Source organism: Molossus molossus, unplaced genomic scaffold (genome assembly GCF_014108415.1).
Source record: "Molossus molossus isolate mMolMol1 unplaced genomic scaffold, mMolMol1.p scaffold_m16_p_21, whole genome shotgun sequence".
Classification (NCBI taxonomy): domain Eukaryota; kingdom Metazoa; phylum Chordata; class Mammalia; order Chiroptera; family Molossidae; genus Molossus; species Molossus molossus.
The window spans coordinates 6,766,986-6,786,979 of record NW_023425357.1 but is presented as its reverse complement, the minus strand read 5'-3'; the positions used below and the strand labels follow the sequence as shown (position 1 = coordinate 6,786,979).

The following is a 19,994-nucleotide window of genomic DNA, read 5'->3' as shown; positions in this document are numbered from 1 at the left end:
AAGTGGTGGGAGCAGAGAAAGGAAGGGACGGGACGAGACCCTGCTGGGCATCCAGTGCCCGGTGGAAGAGCTGGGGTTTCTTCCCAGAGGCAATGGGAGCCAGGGGGGCTGGGAGCTGGGAACAGGCAGGGGCAGTGGGGCTCGGTGGGGGTTGGACTGGAAGGGAGAAATAGGAGGATGGTGCAAGGGTCCAGGTGGAAACAAGAGGCGGGGCTGGAGCAGAGTCAGGGCTGGCTGACCTGGGGACGGGGAGGAGCCCTTTTTCCCATCCAGCCACCTCTCCTGGGAACTCAGAAGGTCCAACTTGGGGGCAACACATCTAGTGAGGTGTGTGATGTTGGAGGGAGCAGGATCACACAAGCCAGAGGAGGATGCTGATGTGAAGAGGCAGGAAATGCCTCCGGGTTGAGATGGTCCCCGGGGCGGGGCCCAGACCTGGCGCTGTGCCTCCAGGTCTGCCTTGTTCCCGACCAACACGATGGGGAAGTCGTCTCGGTCCTTGACTCGGAGGATCTGCGTGAAGAGCTTGCTCACCTCGTTGAAACTGCAGATGAAGCGCAGAGGAGTGAGGTCCAGCTGCTCAGCCCTGTTCCTGTCCCCCCACCCCCTGCTCTGCCATCTCCCGGCTCCTCTCACCTCTGCCGGTCATTAATGGCAAACACCAGCAGGAAACCATGCCCGGCTCGCATGTACTGCTCCCGCATGGCGCCAAACTCCTCCTGGCCCGCAGTGTCCAGGACTGCAGAGATGGGGAGAGGGCTACCATGTGGACAAGGCTCCCCCTAGCCATCCCCACGCACCCTTGGCCCCGACACCATCCCCCCATCCACTCTCTGCCGCCCTCACTGTCCAGCCGGGCAGGGATGCCATCCACGGTGCAGATCTTTGTGTAGGAGTCTTCGATGGTGGGGTCGTAGTCAGAAACGAAGTAGGACTGGTGGGGTGGGGGAGAGGACACTGTTATTCTACTGCCCCAGCAGAGATGATGTCCCTGGAGCCCGCCTATCTCTGTTCCCCCTCTCTTTGGCTCTATCTTCCTCTTTGTGGTTTTCTGTCCCTCCCTCTGCTGCCCTAGTCTCTCCTGGACCTCTCTCTTTCTGGTATAAAGTACATCTCCCACATCATGGTTATCTCCTGGCTGTGTGGCATTTAACAAATCACTTCCCCTCTCTGAACCTCAGTTTCCTCATTCAGAAAATGAGGATAAAAATAGCACTATATTTAATCCAGTGTCTGTGAGATTCAGGAAAAATTCATTTAATATCTACGCATTTAACACACCACCTGGACGTAGGTGCTTAATTATTGGGAGCTCTGTTGTCCAGAATATCTGCCTGCTATATCTCTCCTTCCTCCTCTTTTTCTTCCTCCTGTTTTTTCTCCTCCTCCTCCTGTTGCTCCTCCTCCTTGGGCTGTTTTTAGTGTCTCCTCCCAGGGGAAGGTCTGGGTTCCAATCCAACTTTGGAGAAACTGCCCCTCCTGCAGGCTGGGCCCCTCCCTTCCTGCCTAGGTCCGCCTGTCTCCAGCCAGGCTTTTGACCAGCTTCGGGTCTGCCCTTGGGACAAGGGGCCCAGGGCTGGGGAGCTTTTCTCTACACAGGCAGGGGCTCCCACGCAGGCACTGGCTAGTCTCTTGAGGGGTCTGGGGACCAGGGGCCTCTGCAGTTTCATCTCGGGAGCAGATACCTTTCTAGGGTTTCTCGGAGGTGGGAGGGTTTCCCTTGGGAATGGGGTGGTTTCCTGGGCAGGAGTGGATTTTCAGCAGAGAAGGGGTGATCTGGCAGCTGGGGGTCTTAGAGCTACATCCTGCTAGGGGAGGTGCTTGGTGAGGGCTTGTCCTAGAGGGAGGGTGTAGGGACCAGGCCCTGGGGGAATTAGGGGGGTGTCTTCAGTGTACCTCAGGAGAAGCTCAGGGGTGAAAATTGGGGGAAAGTCCAAAAGTAATTTGGGCCCGTTTGGGAGGTTTGTAATAGGATATATATAGGTGCATGTCTAGAGCCTTAAGAGACTCTAGACATGCATGTATGGGGTCAAAGACACTCCTCAGGAGTAGATATTTCTGGGGGTGTCAAGAATCTGGGGGCCAGCCAGGTTTTCTGAGAGGAGCTCAGGGAGTCGCAGTGGAAAATTCAAGATAGTTTTCTTAGGGGAGGGTGGAGGTCTGGGTCTGATGGGATGGGGGAGCCCCAGCATTTAAGGTCTTAGAGTTCTCTGGAATGACAAGGGGCAGGACCTTTTTGAACTCTCTTTGGTTTGAGGGCGCCTCTCTTAGAACTGAGTGGTCCCAGATGGGTCTCAGGGGGCAAAGTCTGGGCATAATTTCTAGATTCTAGGGGAGGTCCCTGAAGAGACTAAGCACCAAGTCTGGGGGCATCTCAAGGGCTTTGAGCACAGGTGTTCTCCCAGTTAAGCTCTGGGTAGCTCAGAGGGGAAGGTGGGGTCTGGGGTTTGGGGGAGATGGGGTTCAGGATGAGAGGAAGTGGCATCTACAGGGGAGGGGGCACAGGAGAGGGTTTAGGATCTGAATGGGGCGACTCCTGGATTTAAAATGCTCCCAGGAGGTGCTGAGGGTCAGGTCGGCAGGGAAAGGGAGTCTTGGGTTCTGGGGAGGGATGGTGAGTCTCAGGATGTGAGTATAGGAGGAGGGTCCCTCAAATAAGAGGGTGGAGGTCCTGGGGGGGCTCAGAATCACATTTTGAGGGGAACTTTTATGATTAGAGGACCTCATAGGAGGGCCTCAGTGATGGATCGAGGGGAAGTCGGGGTCTCAGAGATCCCCTGCAAGGGCTACATTCTGGGTCCCGGGGGCACCCCCCGGGTGAGGGCCCCACTACCTGGATGAACTGGATGGTCAGCGCACTCTTGCCCACGCCGCCGCCGCCCACGACCACCAGCTTGTGTGTCTCGCTGGGTGGGGGGTCCCCGGGTCCCGGCACCCCGCCCCGGGGCCGCCCCCGCCCCGTCCCGGACGCCGCCCCGCTGCTCATGTCGCGTCCGCTGCCGCCGCCGCTACAGCCTTGGGGGCAGCCGGGCGGGGCTTAGGGGCGGGTCATGCTAATAAGTCTGCTGCATAATCATGAGCTCCAGCGAGAAGGGCACAAGTCTCGGTACACTTAAGGAGGAGGTAAAGCCAGGGAAAAGGAGGAGCTATGCTAATAAGAGCTAGAGAGGGGTGGTCACTGTGCAGGGGAATTCCTCAATGGGGCGGGGACATGCTAATGAGAACAGTGCTCACCCCAAGCTGCACCACGCGCTGTGGACTGGCGGGCCTTCTGGGGGCGGGGATATGCTAATATAAACTCTCATTCTTTGGGCAGACGGGTCGGAAAGATTGTTCTGGGAGGGGCTATGCAAATAAGAAACCTGTGATACAGCTTCTCAGGGTACCCTCCCCAGGGCCTTGTTCTCATGGGCGGGGCCAGCCGGCTCGCGCGCGGCCGTATATAGGCGCGCTTCGAGGAAGGAGCAGGTCCTGAGGGGAAGCTCCACCTCCGTCCTGGGATCCGAGCCAAGCTCCCGACCCGGGTGTCTGGGCTGGATGCCGGAGTCTCCGCCTGCTAAGGGACCCAGGCTTCCGGTTCCCGCTGTCCCAATTTAGCGGAAGACAGGCTGGGAGGGGAGTTGGGGCCCTGGAGGAGGACAGCCGAGTAACGGGGCAGGGAGGGGCCGTGAGATCACTGCATTCCTGATCCATGAGCCAGCTCGCCCAAGCCGGGACGCCTGGGTCATGAAGGGTTTAGAGCCAGGATATCTGGGTCTTTGAAGGAGGAAGCTGAGGGCCCAGACTCGGGTGCCTAGGAGAGAATGGGGCTGGAGGTCTGGACTCCTGTAATCCGGGGAGGAAGGGGTCTGGAGGTCCTTATTAGGACTACCCATATCCCGTAAAGGAGGAAGCTGAGGGCCCAGACACTTGGGTCCAGGAGTTGGAGGGTGTGGGGACTCAGAATTCTTGATCCCGAGGGAATTGGGTTGGGGAACCGGAACACTTATGTTCGCGTAAGGTACGAGCTTGAGACCAGGAATGGTCTGAGGGAGGAAGGTCCTGAGGACCCGACTCCTGGATCTAAGGAAGGAGGAGGTCTCGGACTTCTCTGCCGAGCGAAAGGAATAGGAATTTGGACTTTTCTATCCTAAATAAGGAGTCTGTAGGCCCGGCCTTCTTGGTTCTAAATTTAGAAGGGACTGGGGGAATCAGGATTCTGGGCTCCCCAGTATGTGGGCGGGGCAATTTGCAGGCAATCCAGCTTTTTTCCTACTGTCCACTCCGTAGAACTACAATTCCCTTGCATTTGTCCGGCTAAGTGATCTTTAGGTCACTTCCTGTTCCTCAGCTCTTTCCGCGCGCGCGCACGGCATTGTGGGGTTTCATCGCGGGCTACCGCAACCCCGCCTACTTCACCTTTCACCTCCTTGCTGTCCCCGCGTGACGGAGGGGACGCGCGGACTACGCCTCCCGGCGTGCGTCGCGCGCATCCCTGCCCAAGTGCCCCGTTGACTGTTGGGAAACCGAGTCCGGAGCCTTCCCACCAGCCTTCACGGCACCGTGCACGGTACTTGAAGTCCCGGCAAGCTCGGCGGCGTTTTAGCTCCGCCCTTCTCCTCCCTCTGCTCGCGAACCTCCCCAGCCCGCCCCGCCCCGCGCCGGGGCCGGAGCCGCAGCCCGAGCGGCGGGGTAAGATGGCGGCGGTGGTCCGGGCCGCGGGGCTCGGGCCTATCGGGGTGGGCGGGGCGGAGTCGGGTCGCTAGGAGTCCTGCGGTGTTCCCCACACGCCGCGGGGCCTGAAGGACTTTGCGGGGCGGCCTCTGGCGAGGCAGCGGCGGCGTAGCCTGGCGCCTAACGGGGGGCCTTCTCAAGGCCCCGGGACGCGTCTCTGGGTGCGGGGGGCATCTACGGGGCGTCTCCGTGAGAACTGGGGACGGCCATAGGGCCTGGACTGAGACTGGCTCCTGCCCTCCATCATATAGCTGGCTTGGGTCATTTCTGTAGGCACTGTTGATCGTTTTGGGGGGCTGACCGGAGGCTAGGGTCTGTTCCGATGGTTCTGGGGCCATCTTGAGATCTTGAGATATGTCCCAGGGGTGAAGGAGGTCTGCAAGAGCTGAGGAGTATCTGCAGGGCTCTGGGGTATGTCTGTTGGGGCAGGGAAGTGTCTACATGGGCTGACGTGAGGATGCCACTTACCTACATGGGTCTGGGGCCATTCAGCGGGCCTGAAAGAACTGTTCCTGGTTTAGGAAGTCTTTTAGGGGTGGGATGTGCCCACGAAGGGAGGGAGGCGAATATTGAGATGTGCTGAAAGACCAGGATGTGTCTCCAACGTCTGGGGAGTGTCAAATCTGAATGACAGGAGGCTGGGGGCAGTTAGAAGGACCTGGAACCATCTCGGTGGCTTTGAGTGGGCCTGCAAGAGTGCAGTCTGTATGCCTGGAGCAAATACGAATGCCTTTTGGGGCCAGATAATCAGATGGAGAATAAGACAAAGGAGAGTACTGGAAAATTTGCGGAGCTCAAATGTACTTGCACTTTAGAAGGTAATTCAAATGAAATCTGCTTTAAAAGTCTGCGTTGCCCTGGGGTTATAGAGAGAGTTAGATTAGCCTACATTAGTCTGGGAAAGTCAATAGGATCAACTAGACATCTAGTGCAATGCTTTTCAAACTCCTTTGACCTTGATCTACAGTAAGAAATACATTTTTCATTGAAACCCAGTACCTATCAATGTACACATTTCACTAATACCCATGTCTCATTAGCATGTCTCCTTACTACTTGCGATGTACCATGAAGAATTTTCTACTGTGTTCGATATACTTTTTATAACAAGCTATTTGTGAAGCACTATACTGCTATCAGTGGGAATCATTCACTGATCTAGAGGTTCCTAACAATGTCTGCAGAGCCTTCTCATGTCAAAAAGATTTAAGGAGCCATTGGTATGTGTGTCTGCAGCGCCTGGGGCATGTCTGAATGGGTAAGGGAGCATCTTCATACCCACAGAGTTTGGGATCTGTGTGTTGGTAGCCAACAGATCTTGATTAAGCTTCTGTTGTGTGACAGTCACAGCAGTTTGTGCTTCCTTCCCCCCTGGAGGTGCTGGAGAGCTGCTCCAAGGCTGGGAACTGTCCTTAGGGCCTTAGGACAGCTATCAATGGAGAGTTAGGGAAGGAGACGCAGGCTCTTAGAGAGCTGGGAGGCTGCATGGGGGAGATTTGGCAAAGGTTGAAAATCTGGTAGGAGGGAGACCAGGATAGAGGTCTTTCTTTGCAAGTATGCAATGGGAAAAGGGGGGAGACAGATGTGAGAGAAACCTGAGCCTAAAAGGCTAATAATAATAATAATAATAATAATCATTGTTACTCTGTACTGAGCACTGGGTTGTGCTGACTCTGTGGCTGAAGTGTCTCTTTTCAGTTCTCACCGATGTTCTCAGAGACACATGATTGTGTCATATAGAGATAAGCACCCTGAATCGGGGGGTTAGGGGTTTGAAGCTTCCTAGGAACCTTGAGAGACTGCGTATTGTTTCAGAGTAGCAGGTTTGACAGTTGGAGGATAGCCTACAGCTGAAATATTCCTATTTTCTGGAGCTCTGATTAAGACAACCACCAGTCTGAAGGATGACCTTTCAACGTCTGTAATCTAAGTTTTTGTGACATAGCAAAGGCTTCAGCCATGCTTTCGTGCGTTGGGCAGATAAGCCAGAGGCGATGTCCCCATGGGGTCTGGTGGACAGTGTGCCTTTCTGAAATTAGTGTTTTCATTTCAATAGTGGCACGCAGGTTTTGTGAATCACACTATTATAGTTCCATCTTATATTATGTATATAAATAGTTTTGGTCCTTTACCATTAAGGAAGATTGATGATGCTTTAGGAAGTTTCGTTGTGTAGGAGGTGCACCCAGCACCCTGGCACATACCTCATTTTGTGAAAGGTGCATGCATGAGACTATGGAGCACACTGTTTGAAATTACAACTCAACAGAAAAACATCTTGGCATTGGGTTGGATCCCATGAGGGTGAGCCATGAGGTTTTAAGTTGGGTTGGGGGGAAGCTATGGGATCTAGGGAGTGGGTGTAGAAATAGGAGGCTGGAAAGGCCTCCCTTCAACAGAGGAGGCAGTTGATATCCAGACAGGGAAAAGAGTCATTCTACTCCCTTTGGTGTCTGCACTGGACCTGGTGCACTCCCAAGGACTGGGATGAGGTGGGGGAGAGAAGGGATGCTGAGGAGGATGCTGATTGAGGCAACATGGGAGACCTTTAAGGTCTTCATGACCATTCTCTGCTCTTATCCCTGTAGGCATGTGCACACGCACGCACACACACAGACACACACATCATATACCCCCAGCCCTGCCAGCCTGCGCTCCATTCTTACCCCTTCAACCACCAGGTGACCATGGAGGAAGAAGATGAGTCTCGAGGGAAGACAGAGGAGTCGGGCGAAGATAGGGGTGATGGTCCGCCAGACAGAGACCCCACGCTTTCTCCTACTGCCTTTATTCTGGTGAGGCTGCCAGCTACCTGGGGCCAAAAGAGGGAGGGGCTGAGAGTCCGGATTTGACTGGCAAACTAGCGGGAGGCGGGGCTGGGGGCCTAGACTCTTGGCTCCTCTGAAGGGTTTGAGTCTGGCTGTAGAGTGTCTAGAATGCCTGTCTCCCAGGAGCAGAGCTTGTGAGTCCCCTGACTGCCGCCCTTTCTTTCCACCCCCTCCACCCCCCATCTTTTCTTTAGCGGGCCATTCAGCAGGCTGTGGGAAGTTCCCTGCAGGGGGATCTGGCGAATGATAAAGGTATGATGGGTTCTGGTTCCTCTTAGCTCTCTGCCCCATCTCTACATTCTTTATCCCAATTTCATTCACATACTTTTCTGAGGTCTCCTGGGTGCCACTCTTGTGCTGGCACGGGAGCTAAAGTTGAGTTGAACCCCCTGCAGCTGCCTTGGAGGGGCTCACAGTCTAGAGGGGAGACAGTCATGGCACAGAGGTAGCCTATGGTACCCTGAGAAGGCAGGAGGCCCAGCTAAGCTAACATGGAGGAGGCAGGGCCCAGGAAGGCTTCCTGGAGGGGGTGACAGGTGAACTGGGTCTCTAAGAACATATTAGAGTTGTCTGGTGAAAAGAAAGCCTGACAGAGGCAACAGCAGGTGCATAGCACGGGCGCGCTGCAGGACTAAGCTGTGTTTCTTAGGGGCTGGCAGGCAGTGGGTGGGAGGGGAGGCAGTAGAGGTTCATGGGGACCAGGTCACAGCTTGGCTTGAATGCCAAGCTGACTAGTCTGGACTTTATACTGAGGGCAGCTAGGAGGACAAATGGGTAAGAGTTGGAGCCTCGGAAGGGTGTTGGGAAAGTCCTTCTGGGACCCAAGTTGGGAAGTGGTGGATGGAGGCTAGGAGAGCAGGCAGAAGCTTGGTTTCCTTATCAAGAGCAAGGGTGGGCTCCTCTTTCCTCTGCCCCACAAAGGCTCTGCGTCTGGTCCTCTATCCCCAATCCCCCATGCACATCTCTCTCCAGATGGCTCTAGGTGTCATGGCCTTCGATGGAGGCGCTGCCGGAGCCCACGGTCAGAGTCCCGTTCCCAGGAGTCGGGGGGAACTGACACAGCTGCTGTGAGTAAGGAGGGAGCGGGGGAGGACAGGCCCTGTGCGTGGGTCCCTGAGATGGGGAGATGGGGATGGGGATGCAGCCTCCTGGTACTGGGGTTCTGATCAGGGCAGTGTTGCAGGGTCTGGAGGCCAGGCCTTGGGTCCTGGGGGCCAAGCCTTGGGTCCTGGGGGCATTCAGGGAGTCTCAGTTGTCTGGATTCTTGAGAGGTTAGGAGCTGGGGAAATGGGATTTGTGGGTCCTCACATGATCAGGGTCAGGGTGGAGTCTCTCCTCCCTATGCCAGGTATTGGACATGGCCACAGACAGCTTCCTGGCAGGGTTGGTGAGCGTCCTGGATCCCCCAGACACCTGGGTTCCCAGCCACCTGGACCTGCGGCCTGGCGAGTGAGTAGTTGGGCAGCTGGAGTGGAAGAGGCCTTGGTGTGGGAGCTGGGAGCACCCCTAAGGCTCACTCCCTCCTTCTGTCTTGTAGAAGCGAGGACATGCTGGAGCTGGTGGCCGAGGTCCGCATCGGGGACAGGGATCCGATCCCTCTGCCAGTGCCCACCCTGCTGCCTCGTCTCAGGGCCTGGAGGACGAGCAAAACGGGTATGTGTGGCCAGGGCAGATCTGGGCAGGTGGCTGGCTTTGGCTTTGTGTGAGTCAGCTCTCTTTAAAAGTAACAGTTATGATGATTGTTTCATTTAGAGCGAATCTTTATTTTATCATCTTCTTTCCTGTAACACTGTAGTAAAGGCTGCATGTACTTACAGATGTATATAAAGTGAAAACTGATGTGATGGCTACCACGTGGGAAGCCCTGGGTGTCCGGGGTTCTACCTGTCAGTGTAACTGCACTGGGGCTTGCCTCCCCAGGAGGAGACACTCTTAGCATTTTCATCTTGCAGAGGAGAAAGGCTGAGAGAGGGAAATTGCTTGCTCAAGGTGGCATAGCCAGTTGAGTGGTGGTCCTGAGCCCCAAGCCCAGGTGTGTCTGAGTGTAAAGCCCAGGTTGTTGACTTCTTCGATGCGCACCTGCCCAAGTGAAAGTCTGCCCCAACCCCATGTGCAGTGGTGTCGCTCACAGGAGCAGTGAAGAGCATAGGTTCTCAAACTCGAGCCAACATCAGAATCACTAGGACTTCTAGATACACAGGTGGCAGGTGGCCTGATCCACCCTCAGGGTTTCTGCTTCAGCAGATCTGGGGTGGGGCCCGGGAATTTGTACTTCTAACCAGTTCCCTGGTGCTGTTGCTGCTGGTCCCGAGACCCTGATGAGACCCTGGGTTCACAGTTTCCTTTTGTATGTATATACATATTTGGGGAGGGGTGGAGAGGACAGGAAGGTGCAGGTCTAACAGTAGGTCAGCCACCAGCCACTGTGGCTTGGTCACCCTCTGAGCCAGTTCACGGTTTCCTTATAAATCCTCACCCAAGGATGTATTTTCCATTTATTTTCAGATAGAGTTGGTGGGAGGGGGCGGGGGGAAGAGAGAGACACATTGATTGGTTGCCTCCTGCACAACCCCGACCAGGGCCAGGACCAAACCACAACCGAGGTACATGCCCTTGACCAGAATGGAACCCATGACTCTTTGGTCGGTGGGCCGACATTCTTAACCTCTGAGCCAAACTGGCCAGGGCTCCTTGTCCTTTTTTTACAGTTGCAGTTTGACCTTGTCTATTAGGCTCAGGGGCCACGGTGCCTAGGACCCACCACACTCTTAGGGGCCCACAAAAGTTATTTCATTTCTTTTAAAATTAGAAGCCATAGAGGATAAGTAAACAAATGAGTGGATAGGTATTCCAATAAAACTTTATTTACAAAAACATGGTGGGCCCTGGTCGGTTTGGCTCAGCGGTGGAGCATTGGCCTGCGGACCAGAGAGTCCTGGGTTCGGTTCCCGTTAGGGGCACATACCAAAAAAAAAACAGAAACATGGTGGGCTGGACTTGGCTTTTGGGCCTTAAGTAATATTAGATATATATAGAACCTAGTAGTTGTCTTCAGGGGTTGTATTTCATTTCCTTATTCTAAGTGTTCTTTTGGTCTTTGTTTGGAAAATACTAAGAACTTAAGAAAAAGAAAAGGAAACGCACCCTTATTCCTATCCTGTGTAACAATTACATAAAGAAGTAGATGGCTTGTGCTTCCAGACCGCTCCAGTCTGTAGTCTGTTTTGTACTTCAGGTCCTGATGATAACCAGGGTCATAGGCGCTCACACTCACCGAGTCCTCCCAGTGCTAGGCACAGTCTGGTTCTTCTTGTGCAGCTGCTCATATGGTCCTCTCAAACCTGTGGGGTCTTAATGCCCCCATCATCATCATCCCCTGCTTTATTTTCCTCCAGAGCCCTCAGCAGCTGGCAGACTCTACGCTTGGCACGTTGATATTTCTCTTCCCCACTCGAATGTGAGCTCCTTGAAGGCAGGGATTTTTGTCTATTTTGTTCACCATCCTATTCCTGCTACCCCGAACAGCACCTGGCACAAATAGGTGATGGATAAAAATGTATTGAATGAATGCACGAACCCCCGCTTAATAGATGAGGAAACTGAGGCAGACAGAGGTTGAGTGACTTGCCCATGGTCAGGTCACGAGGGAGGGCTGGAGCCTGGGATCAGGATCGGGAGGTGGCTCCAGAGCCGCCTTCTCAACCCTGTGTCCCTGGCACTGTCCACATGACTGTGCTGGCGTCCCTGCCATGGCAGGTCCTTGCAGTTACATGTGGCCTCTGGACTCTGATGTGTGTGTTTTGAGTTCTGGTGCAGGACTTGTGGCAGTGAGACTTGTGCTTAGAAGGCAGGGTCTCAGGAGTGTGGACGAGGTGACATAGGAAAGCATGATGGCCTGTAGGAAGGAGTGAACAGGGGTTGTCCCTGTCACCAGTCAGTGTTCTCTGAGTCCTGAGCAGATACAGCCCCTTGGGTGGGGCTCATCGTACAGTGAAGAGTTTGGAGTGGGGACTCAGGCTGCCAGGGCTCCCTAGTCTGCCCCTTCCTTGCTCTGTAGAGGGAACTTCACCTTTTCAGGCTCCCCTTCTCTCTATAAAACGGGGTAACCTGCAGGAGGCAGCCGGCTCAGCAGGCCCAAGCTTGGTTGTGCAGGTGGTCTGAGGTTTGAACCCCACTGTCCTGCCCCAGCCCTCACCATCTGTGGTAACCTCACTGCCCTCAGTAGTCAGGGTGGTCTTAGGCTGCTGGCCAGTGTCCATCTCAGGATGTGGGAGTGCAGGCTGAGGGGCCCCACTGAACAAGTTAGCACCCTGACTCCTCCCCACTGCTGTGTCCTTGGGGAAGCTACCACAGCTCTCTGTGCCTCAGTTTCCTCCTGGGGCCCGCGGGTCACAGTATCTATGGTGTGGAGTTGTTGGGAACATCCTGTGAGTTGACACACCCGAAGCACTGGGGGCAGTACCTACAGATGCAGTGATTGCTGAGTGGGGGGCGTGGAGGGCAAGGGTGGGTGCTAGTTGGCCTGCAGCCCCCTCTGCTGGGGGACAGAGGAGGGACGTGCACCTGACCACAGCTCTCTGTATCCCCTGTTCCTTTGCAGTTTCTCCTCAGTCTCATTCTTCTCAGCCCACCTGTGCCCGCCACCTCCTCACCTTGGGCACCGGAGACGGGGGCCCTGCACCACCCCCTGCCCCTTCCTCTGCTTCCTCCTCACCTTCCCCTTCCCCCTCATCATCCTCCCCTTCCCCTCCTCCTCCTCCCCCACCCCCAGCTCCCCCAGCCCAGCCTGCCCCCCGCTTCGACATCTATGACCCCTTCCACCCCACCGACGAGGCCTATTCCCCACCTCCTGCTCCAGAGCAGAAGTACGATCCCTTTGAGCCTACTGGCTCTAACCCCAGCTCATCTGCTGGGACCCCCTCACCTGAGGAGGAGGAGGAGGAGGAGGAAGAGGAAGAGGAGGAAGAAGAAGAGGAAGAGGAAGGCCTGTCCCAGAGCATCAGCCGCATCTCTGAGACCCTGGCGGGCATCTATGATGACAACAGCCTAAGTCAGGACTTCCCAGGTGACGAGAGTCCCCACCCGGACCCCCAGCCCCCGCAGTCAACTGTAGCCCCTGGCACACCACCACAGGCGGACTCCACCCGGGTGGACGGAGCCACCCGCCGGCGAGTCTTTGTGGTCGGGGCTGAGGCAGAGGCCTGTCGGGAAGGCAAGGTCTCCGTGGAGGTAGTGACAGCCAGCGGAGCTGCCCTGCCACCCCCCTTGCTGCCACCTGGTGACTCAGAGATTGAGGAGGGTGAGATCGTCCAGCCTGAGGAGGAGCCCAGGATGGCACTGTCCCTCTTCCGGGCCAGCAGCCGGGCTGCCCGCCCTCCACCTGCAACTCCAGCCACACCTACCGTCCAGCCCCCACCCCCACCACCCGCCCCCAGAGCCCCCGAGGGAGATGACTTCTTGTCTCTGCACGCCGAGTCAGATGGTGAGGGTGCCCTGCAGGTGGACCTGGGGGAGCCGGCCCCCGCGCAGCCCCCCGCCGATGCGCGATGGGGCGGCCTGGACTTACGCCGCAAGATCCTGACCCAGCGGCGGGAGCGCTACCGCCAGCGCTCGCCCTCCCCAGCCCCCGCCACTCCAGCCGGCCCGCCCACCCGCAAGAAGTCGCGAAGGGAGCGCAAGCGCAGCGGCGAGGCCAAGGAGGCCACCTCCTCCTCAGGTGTACCGCCAGCCCCACCAGCCCCGGCCTCCCCCTGGGACTCCAAGAAGCACCGCTCCCGGGACCGCAAGCCCGGCTCCCACGCCTCCTCATCCACCCGCCACCGCTCTCGGTCCCGCTCTGCCCGCCGCCGCTCGCGCAGCCCCGACCGCCGCCGTGGGGGCAGCCGCCGCTCTCGGTCCCGGGAGAAGCGGCGACGGAGGCGGCGCTCAGCCTCTCCGCTCCCAGCCACCTCCTCCTCATCTTCCTCGAGGCGGGAACGGCACCGAGGCAAGCACCGGGAAGGTGGTGGCAGCAAGAAGAAGAAGAAGCGGTCTCGGTCCAGGGGTGAGAAGCGGTCAGGGGACAGTGAAAAAGCCCTGGTGCCCGCCCAGCCACCCTCTGGCTCGACTTCCTTGGGCAGCGAGCGTGACAGCCGCCGCCGGGGGGCTGTGCCACCCTCCATCCAAGACCTCACAGACCATGATCTCTTCGCCATCAAGCGGACCATCACCGTGGGCCGGCCGGACAAGTCCGACCCCCGAGGCCCCTCCCCAGTCCCGGCCTCGTCGCCAAAGCGCGAGGTCCTGTACGATTCGGAGGGACTGAGCACTGAGGAGCGGGGTGGCAAGAGCAGTGAGAAGGACCGGCGCCGCTCTGGGGCGGCCTCCTCCCGGGAGAAGGGATCACGGCGGAAGGCACTGGATGGGGGGGATCGGGACCGGGAAAGGGACAGAGATAGGGACAGGGACAGGTCATCCAAGAAAGCCCGGCCCCCCAAGGAGTCGGTGCCCTCCTCAGGGCCCCCACCCAAGCCACCGGTCAGCAGCGGCTCAGGCTCTTCGTCCTCATCATCGTCCTCTTCCTCCCGGAAGGTGAAGCTGCAGTCCAAGGTGGCGGTGCTGATCCGGGAGGGTGTCAGCAGCACCACACCAGCCAAGGAGGCTGCTTCGGCTGGCCTGGGCTCCATTGGAGTCAAGTTCAGCCGCGACCGGGAGAGCCGCTCCCCCTTCCTGAAGCCTGATGAGCGGGCTCCTACTGAGGTAGCCAAGGCAGCTCCAGGCAGCACCAAGCCCAAAAAGACCAAGGTTAAGGCCAAGGCTGGGGCCAAGAAAGCCAAGGGGACCAAGGGAAAGACCAAGCCATCCAAGACCAGGAAAAAGGTCCGCAGTGGGGGCGGCAGCGGGGGCACTGGTGGCCCTGTGACACTGAAGAAGTCCAAGGCGGATAGCTGTAGCCAGGCGGCAGGAGCCAAGGGGGCTGAGGAGACTTCCTGGTCTGGGGAAGAGCGGGCAGCCAAGGCCCCCAGCACCCCACCCCCCAAGGCAGCCCCTCCGCCCCCCGCCCTTACGCCGGACTCTCAGACTGTAGATAGCAGCTGTAAGACACCTGAGGTCTCCTTCTTGCCCGAAGAGGCCACTGAGGAGGCTGGGGTCCGAGGTGGGGCAGAGGAGGAGGAGGAGGAAGAAGAGGAGGAGGAGGAAGAGGAGGAGGAAGAGGAGCAGCAGCCAGCCACCACCACAGCTACCAGCACGGCTGCTGCCGCCCCAAGCACCGCCCCTAGTGCAGGGTCCACAGCCGGTGACTCAGGGGCGGAAGATGGGCCGGCTACCCGTGTCTCCCAGCTGCCCACGCTGCCCCCACCCATGCCCTGGAACCTGCCCGCTGGTGTGGACTGCACTACCAGTGGCGTCCTGGCCTGTGAGTGTTCAGGGCAGTCTGGGGAGGGCAGAAAGGATCAGGGAAGATGAGGTCATATGGGAACAGATTTAGAGACAATGGGGATGCCTTGACAAGGGTGGGTATATAGTGACCTGGACTGCAGGGCCACAGGTGGGTGAAGGGTCGACCAGGGTCTGTCCAGGAGGTTTCTAGATCTTTGGGTGTGATGGGAGAGAGCAGAGCAGACGGGTACAGGCTGGTGGAGTGGGGTGTGTCCTGGAGTCCTAGAGGTGAGCCGGTAGAGAATCGGTGGAGGGACCAAAAAGAAAGGCATCAGCAGGGAGCAGTGCCCCTCGGGATGGCGGAGCCTTTGCCACATCACAGAAGTGGGGAGAGAGGCTAGGACTGGCCACTGGGGCTCAGGAGACAGAATCTCACTTCTGCCACCACCTTGTCACTGAGTGGTCCTCATGACACAGCCAACATGCATATGCCTTGAGTCCCGAGAACATTATGGGTGTGGGGTGATTTTTTTCAGTGGTCAAAGCCCCCTTTCTTAGTTCTGAACCTGCGGCCTTAAGGCATGTCCAGGGGCCCAGGGCAGGAGATGGCGGTAGGTGGAGAGCTGAGGTTCGCTGTCTCATCTGTCAACCCCGATCTCCCTGTCGTCGCCTCTCTGCCTCCTGCAGTGACTGCACTTCTCTTCAAGATGGAAGAGGCCAATCTGGCAAGCAGAGCAAAGGCCCAGGAGCTGATCCAGGCCACCAACCAGGTGGGCTCCCCAGGGGAGGAGTCCCCACTTCTCTTGTTCTTTGCCTTGGGTTAGGAGAGGAACCACAACCCTCCGCAGGCTTTAGGGTATTGGCCAGAAGTGGAGCTTGTTGTCCTTGGGAATATTGGGAAATCAGGGTGGGAATACTAGGGGTTCACAATCCCTCCTTCCTCCACCTCTCTTTGTTTATTCTCCAACCTCTTCCACAGATCCTCAGCCACCGAAAGCCACCCTCCAGTCTAGGGGTGACACCAGCTCCTGTGCCCACCTCTCTGGGTCTGCCCCCTGGCCCCTCCAGCTACCTGCTCCCTGGCAGCCTTCCCCTCGGGGGCTGCGGCTCTACCCCTCCCACGCCTACTGGGCTGGCTGCAGCATCTGACAAGAGAGAGGGCAGCAGCAGCTCCGAGGGACGAGGGGACACAGATAAGGTGAGCTGGGCTTGGGAGAGGTGGGTTGATGGTGACAGTCTGGCAGAGAACTGAGATGTAGGGGCCCAAGGAGAATGGCAGGCTGATGCCAACAGATGGGGCTTTAGATAAAAAACTGAAATCGTTGAATTGTAAGGATCTAAACTTACTCTAATGGATGAATAAGAAATGAGTGCTGGGCAGATTTTTAAGTTGTGTGTGTGTGTATGCACACGCACATACATAGAGAGATATGAAGATACAAACACATTTACATATACCCACTATACTAAAGTCTACCCATATCGCTCCCTCCCTCTTTCCCCATCTTTTTGTGTAAGGGGAATGATGGTTGACAAAAATTAAGCATTTTCTAGATGAGAGGAGGAAGAATGGGGGCTGGGCAAATACACACAGGTTTTTATTCCATTACATCTGGCTCCTCCTCCCGGACCTTGGGCTGTTATCTTTTTTGGTCAGTTCAGGATGCTGGGGTTTTTTTATTTTTTCTTTATTGATTTTAGAGAGAGGAAGGGAGAGAAAGAGAGAGAAACATCAATGAGAGAGAACATTGATTGGCTACCTCCTGCATGCCCCCCACTGGGGATTTGACCCACAACCTGGGCATATGCCCTGACCAGGAATCGAACCAGCGACCTCTTGGTGCATGGGTCAATGCTCAACCACTGAGCCACACCGGCTGGGCTTACCCGTTATTTATATACTTTATGTACAGTGCCAGAGAGAATAATGAACCCCCTAAAAGCCCCTTATGAGAGACAGTGGCAGGGGCACAGCTTTGGTGGTCACTGGTGCATGACACGTGCCATGGGCTGCAGGACAGGGACAGTGTGGACTTTGTGACCAGCAGCAGGCCTGTTGCTCTGCCCAGTGAAGTTTCCCTGGCCTGTTCTTTGCCAGTTGTCTTCCCTGGCCACATCTGAGGTGGCTGTGGGGAACAGCTCCCTTTCTCTTTAGAAACCCACTTCTTGTTGGGTTAGGAGGCCTGAGGACACTCCCCCGTGGCCGTGGCTCTCTTAGCAGCAGTGCTGCCCAGACAACCCAGGAGTTCAGCAGGCAGTTTGCATTCTTATCATCTCGTCCGAGGTGCTGGCCCTGAAGTTTGGACTGTCCTGCCCTTGCCTGGCCTGTTTACTGTTTCCATCTGCCCTCAGCCCTGGCCCGAGAAGGCGACCTCCCCAGGATTGGTTCTTAGGGTGACTGTCCCTTGTGCCTGGGGGGAGTCTGCGACAGACTGACTCTGGTTTGAATGCACTCTCCTGCTGGAGATGTCCTATCAGCTTTTGCAAAGATCTCACTTGAGGTTGAGGCAGGGGTCAGGGGTATCTCAGCTGTTTCCTGGCCTGTCCCCATAGCCATCACCCTCAGAACAGCCATCCATCCCCTTGATTGGCTCCTTGCTGTGGCCTCCACGTTTGTTGCCTCAGCCATCCCCATGCGTACTCTCCACATTTTACACATGAACTACAACGGGGTTTGAACCACGATTTAGCACAAACATGGCAGCTCACCTCCCACCCCACCCCTGTGCTCCTAGCCAGTCCCACACCCCGTGTCCCTTAGTCCGGCTGTCCACTCAGGAGCCAGGACAGGGTTTCCGATCCCACGCTGGGTCTTATCACTCCCCCGCTGAGCAGCCTTGCCCTAATTTCCCGCTGCGACCAGAGCAAGTCTTGTGGAGTTTCATTAAAACAGTCGTGACTTCTTGGCTAACCTTGTCACCCCACTAGACTGTGAACTTTGTACGGGCAGGGAACACATGTGTCCTAGTCGTGGCCACCTGGGATGGCCAGAGTCCAGCCTAGAGGACATGCTCAGTGACATTCCAAGGCCCAGGCCTGGCCTGTGGTCCAGGGTGACAGCAGCATGGGGAGCACAGGCAGACCCTAAGCAGGACTTCCACCTCCAGGAGTAGCTGGATGGTCAAGGAGGCTGAGCTGGCAGGCAGGTGAGTGGAGGCAGGGGTTCCGCAGAAGCTCACCTGGCCTTTGCTGTCCCTTTTCCCCACCCTGTCATCACCCGCCAGTACCTAAAGAAGCTGCACACACAGGAGCGGGCGGTGGAGGAGGTGAAGCTGGCCATCAAACCGTACTATCAGAAGAAAGACATCACCAAGGAGGAGTACAAGGACATCCTAAGGAAGGCTGTCCACAAGGTGGGCCCAGAGGGTGCAGATACAGAGGTGGGTGGAGGATGTGATAGAGACAGATGTGTGCAAATGGGGAGACTGAGGATGGTGGGTCAATCTGGAAGGTGAGGAGGGTCACAATAAGATTTCCTCAAGCCCACCTGGGCCTGTTCTGCTGCCATCATAAGTAGGGACGTTGGCTTCAACACTGGGGGAGTGACTCCTAGCCTAGTCCTGAGCTGTGCTCAGCAGTCCCAGTGGACAGGTCATAGTGGTGACCACAGCTGTCCCCTGCTCCCCAGATCTGCCACAGCAAAAGCGGGGAGATCAACCCGGTGAAGGTGAGCAACTTGGTGCGGGCCTACGTCCAGCGCTACCGCTACTTCCGCAAGCACGGCCGCAAGCCAGGGGACCCCCCAGGGCCCCCACGGCCACCCAAGGAGCCAGGGCCCCCTGACAAGGGTGGCCCAGGCCTGGGCCTGCCCCTGCCCCCGCTCTGAGACCCCCAGTCCCCGTTTCCCTCCTTTGCTTCTTCAGAATTCTGGACGTATTTATGGCTCCACCTCCCCACTTCCCTCCCCCTGTCAGTGGGATGATTGGGGGAGGGTTGCTGTGGGGAAGAGGAGAGCCCCCTGCCCAGCCCTGTGCCCATCTCCCTTGTCCCCAAACCTGTCCCTTCCCTCTGTTCATGTCCCCCAGTTTCATTAAAGATTTCATGAAATGTTACCCCTGAGCTCCATGATTTTAGCCCTTTCTTTTCAGAGTCCAATTTGGAAAAGAGTTGAGGAGGAACATGCAGGAGGTTTGGCCCAAGTCTAGGGTGGTTAGCAGAGAGACCAGACTGTGTGGCTTGGAGCAAGTACCTTCCTCTCTCCGGGCCTCAGTTTCCTTATCTATAAAGTGGGTGTTGTGAAGATTAAGTGAGACCCAGGCAAGTGAAGCACTTAGAACCCCACTCGGTACAATAGCCGTTGCTATTGACAGAGTAGTGGCAATGGGACAGAGGGGTGCCAGGCACACTTGGCCAGTGTCTTCCAAGCTCAGGGCACTAGGTGCTACATGTGTGCCTTGGAAGCGCCCATTCCCCATTTAGCTGGATTGTGTTTTTAGCAGTCCTGAGGTGGGGATGATCGAATCCACCCTCCTAAGATGGAGAGGAAAACTCAGTAAGGGCCACATGGTGCGTCAGGGCAGTGCTGACCTGGGTCAGTCCTGTAGCCCAGAGGCCAGGCACGGTGAGGGAAGGCGGTGTTGTTGGGTTGCCAGAGCATGTGGACTCCAGGGGTGGGGCACAGAGCTCCTGTACAGCTCCCCATCCCAGCCCCATGCAGGGGGAACCCATAGCTGGAAAGGAGGACTTGCCTGAGGTCACCCAGCAGGAGTTGGGAGGGATCCAAGGCCCCCGACAGACAGAACAGAACAGTCAGGGAGCTCTGCAGACTGGACCTTGGCCCAAGCTGCTCACAGGCCAGATGGGGATTCCAGATGCAGTCCTGGTCTCCCCGGAGAGCAGCAGCCTGGAAATGAGACCGATTCCAACCCAGCTTGTTTCCCATCTTGTGACCGTTACTCTTCTCTAAGCCTCACTGTCTTGGTTTGTAAAACGGGGCTGACCGTCACCTTCTCACCAGGTCCATGGGAAGAGGCAGGGAGTTGATAGGTGTCAGCTGGCCCTGCACAGAGCCTTGCCCTCATGGAGTTCCTGGGAGCCTTAGCACCTGAGTTGTGGGTGACTCGCCAGGTGTATCAACTGAGGCCTAAAGGAGTA

General features: G+C 56.8%; 1 protein-coding gene across 3 annotated transcripts; it reads left to right on the top strand.

Annotated features, from left to right (window-relative positions):
• The first annotated feature begins 424 nt into the window (after nucleotides 1-424).
• Nucleotides 425-18,947, top strand: SCAF1 (SR-related CTD associated factor 1). 3 transcript variants are annotated; one of them, XM_036274495.1, is made up of 11 exons: nucleotides 425-565; nucleotides 7,395-7,508; nucleotides 7,736-7,793; nucleotides 8,514-8,608; nucleotides 8,890-8,990; nucleotides 9,079-9,194; nucleotides 12,142-14,937; nucleotides 15,588-15,670; nucleotides 15,880-16,098; nucleotides 18,125-18,253; nucleotides 18,529-18,947. In XM_036274495.1, the coding sequence occupies exons 1-11, from the start codon at nucleotides 479-481 to the stop codon at nucleotides 18,724-18,726; spliced, it is 3,996 nt and encodes a 1,331-aa protein (XP_036130388.1). In that variant the 5' UTR covers nucleotides 425-478; the 3' UTR covers nucleotides 18,727-18,947. The 3 variants fall into 3 exon arrangements, with proteins under 3 accessions (XP_036130388.1, XP_036130389.1, XP_036130390.1); XM_036274496.1 differs by lacking the exon at nucleotides 425-565 and adding an exon at nucleotides 4,560-4,671; XM_036274497.1 differs by lacking the exon at nucleotides 425-565 and adding an exon at nucleotides 4,880-5,531.
• Nucleotides 18,948-19,994: the final 1,047 nt, after the last annotated feature.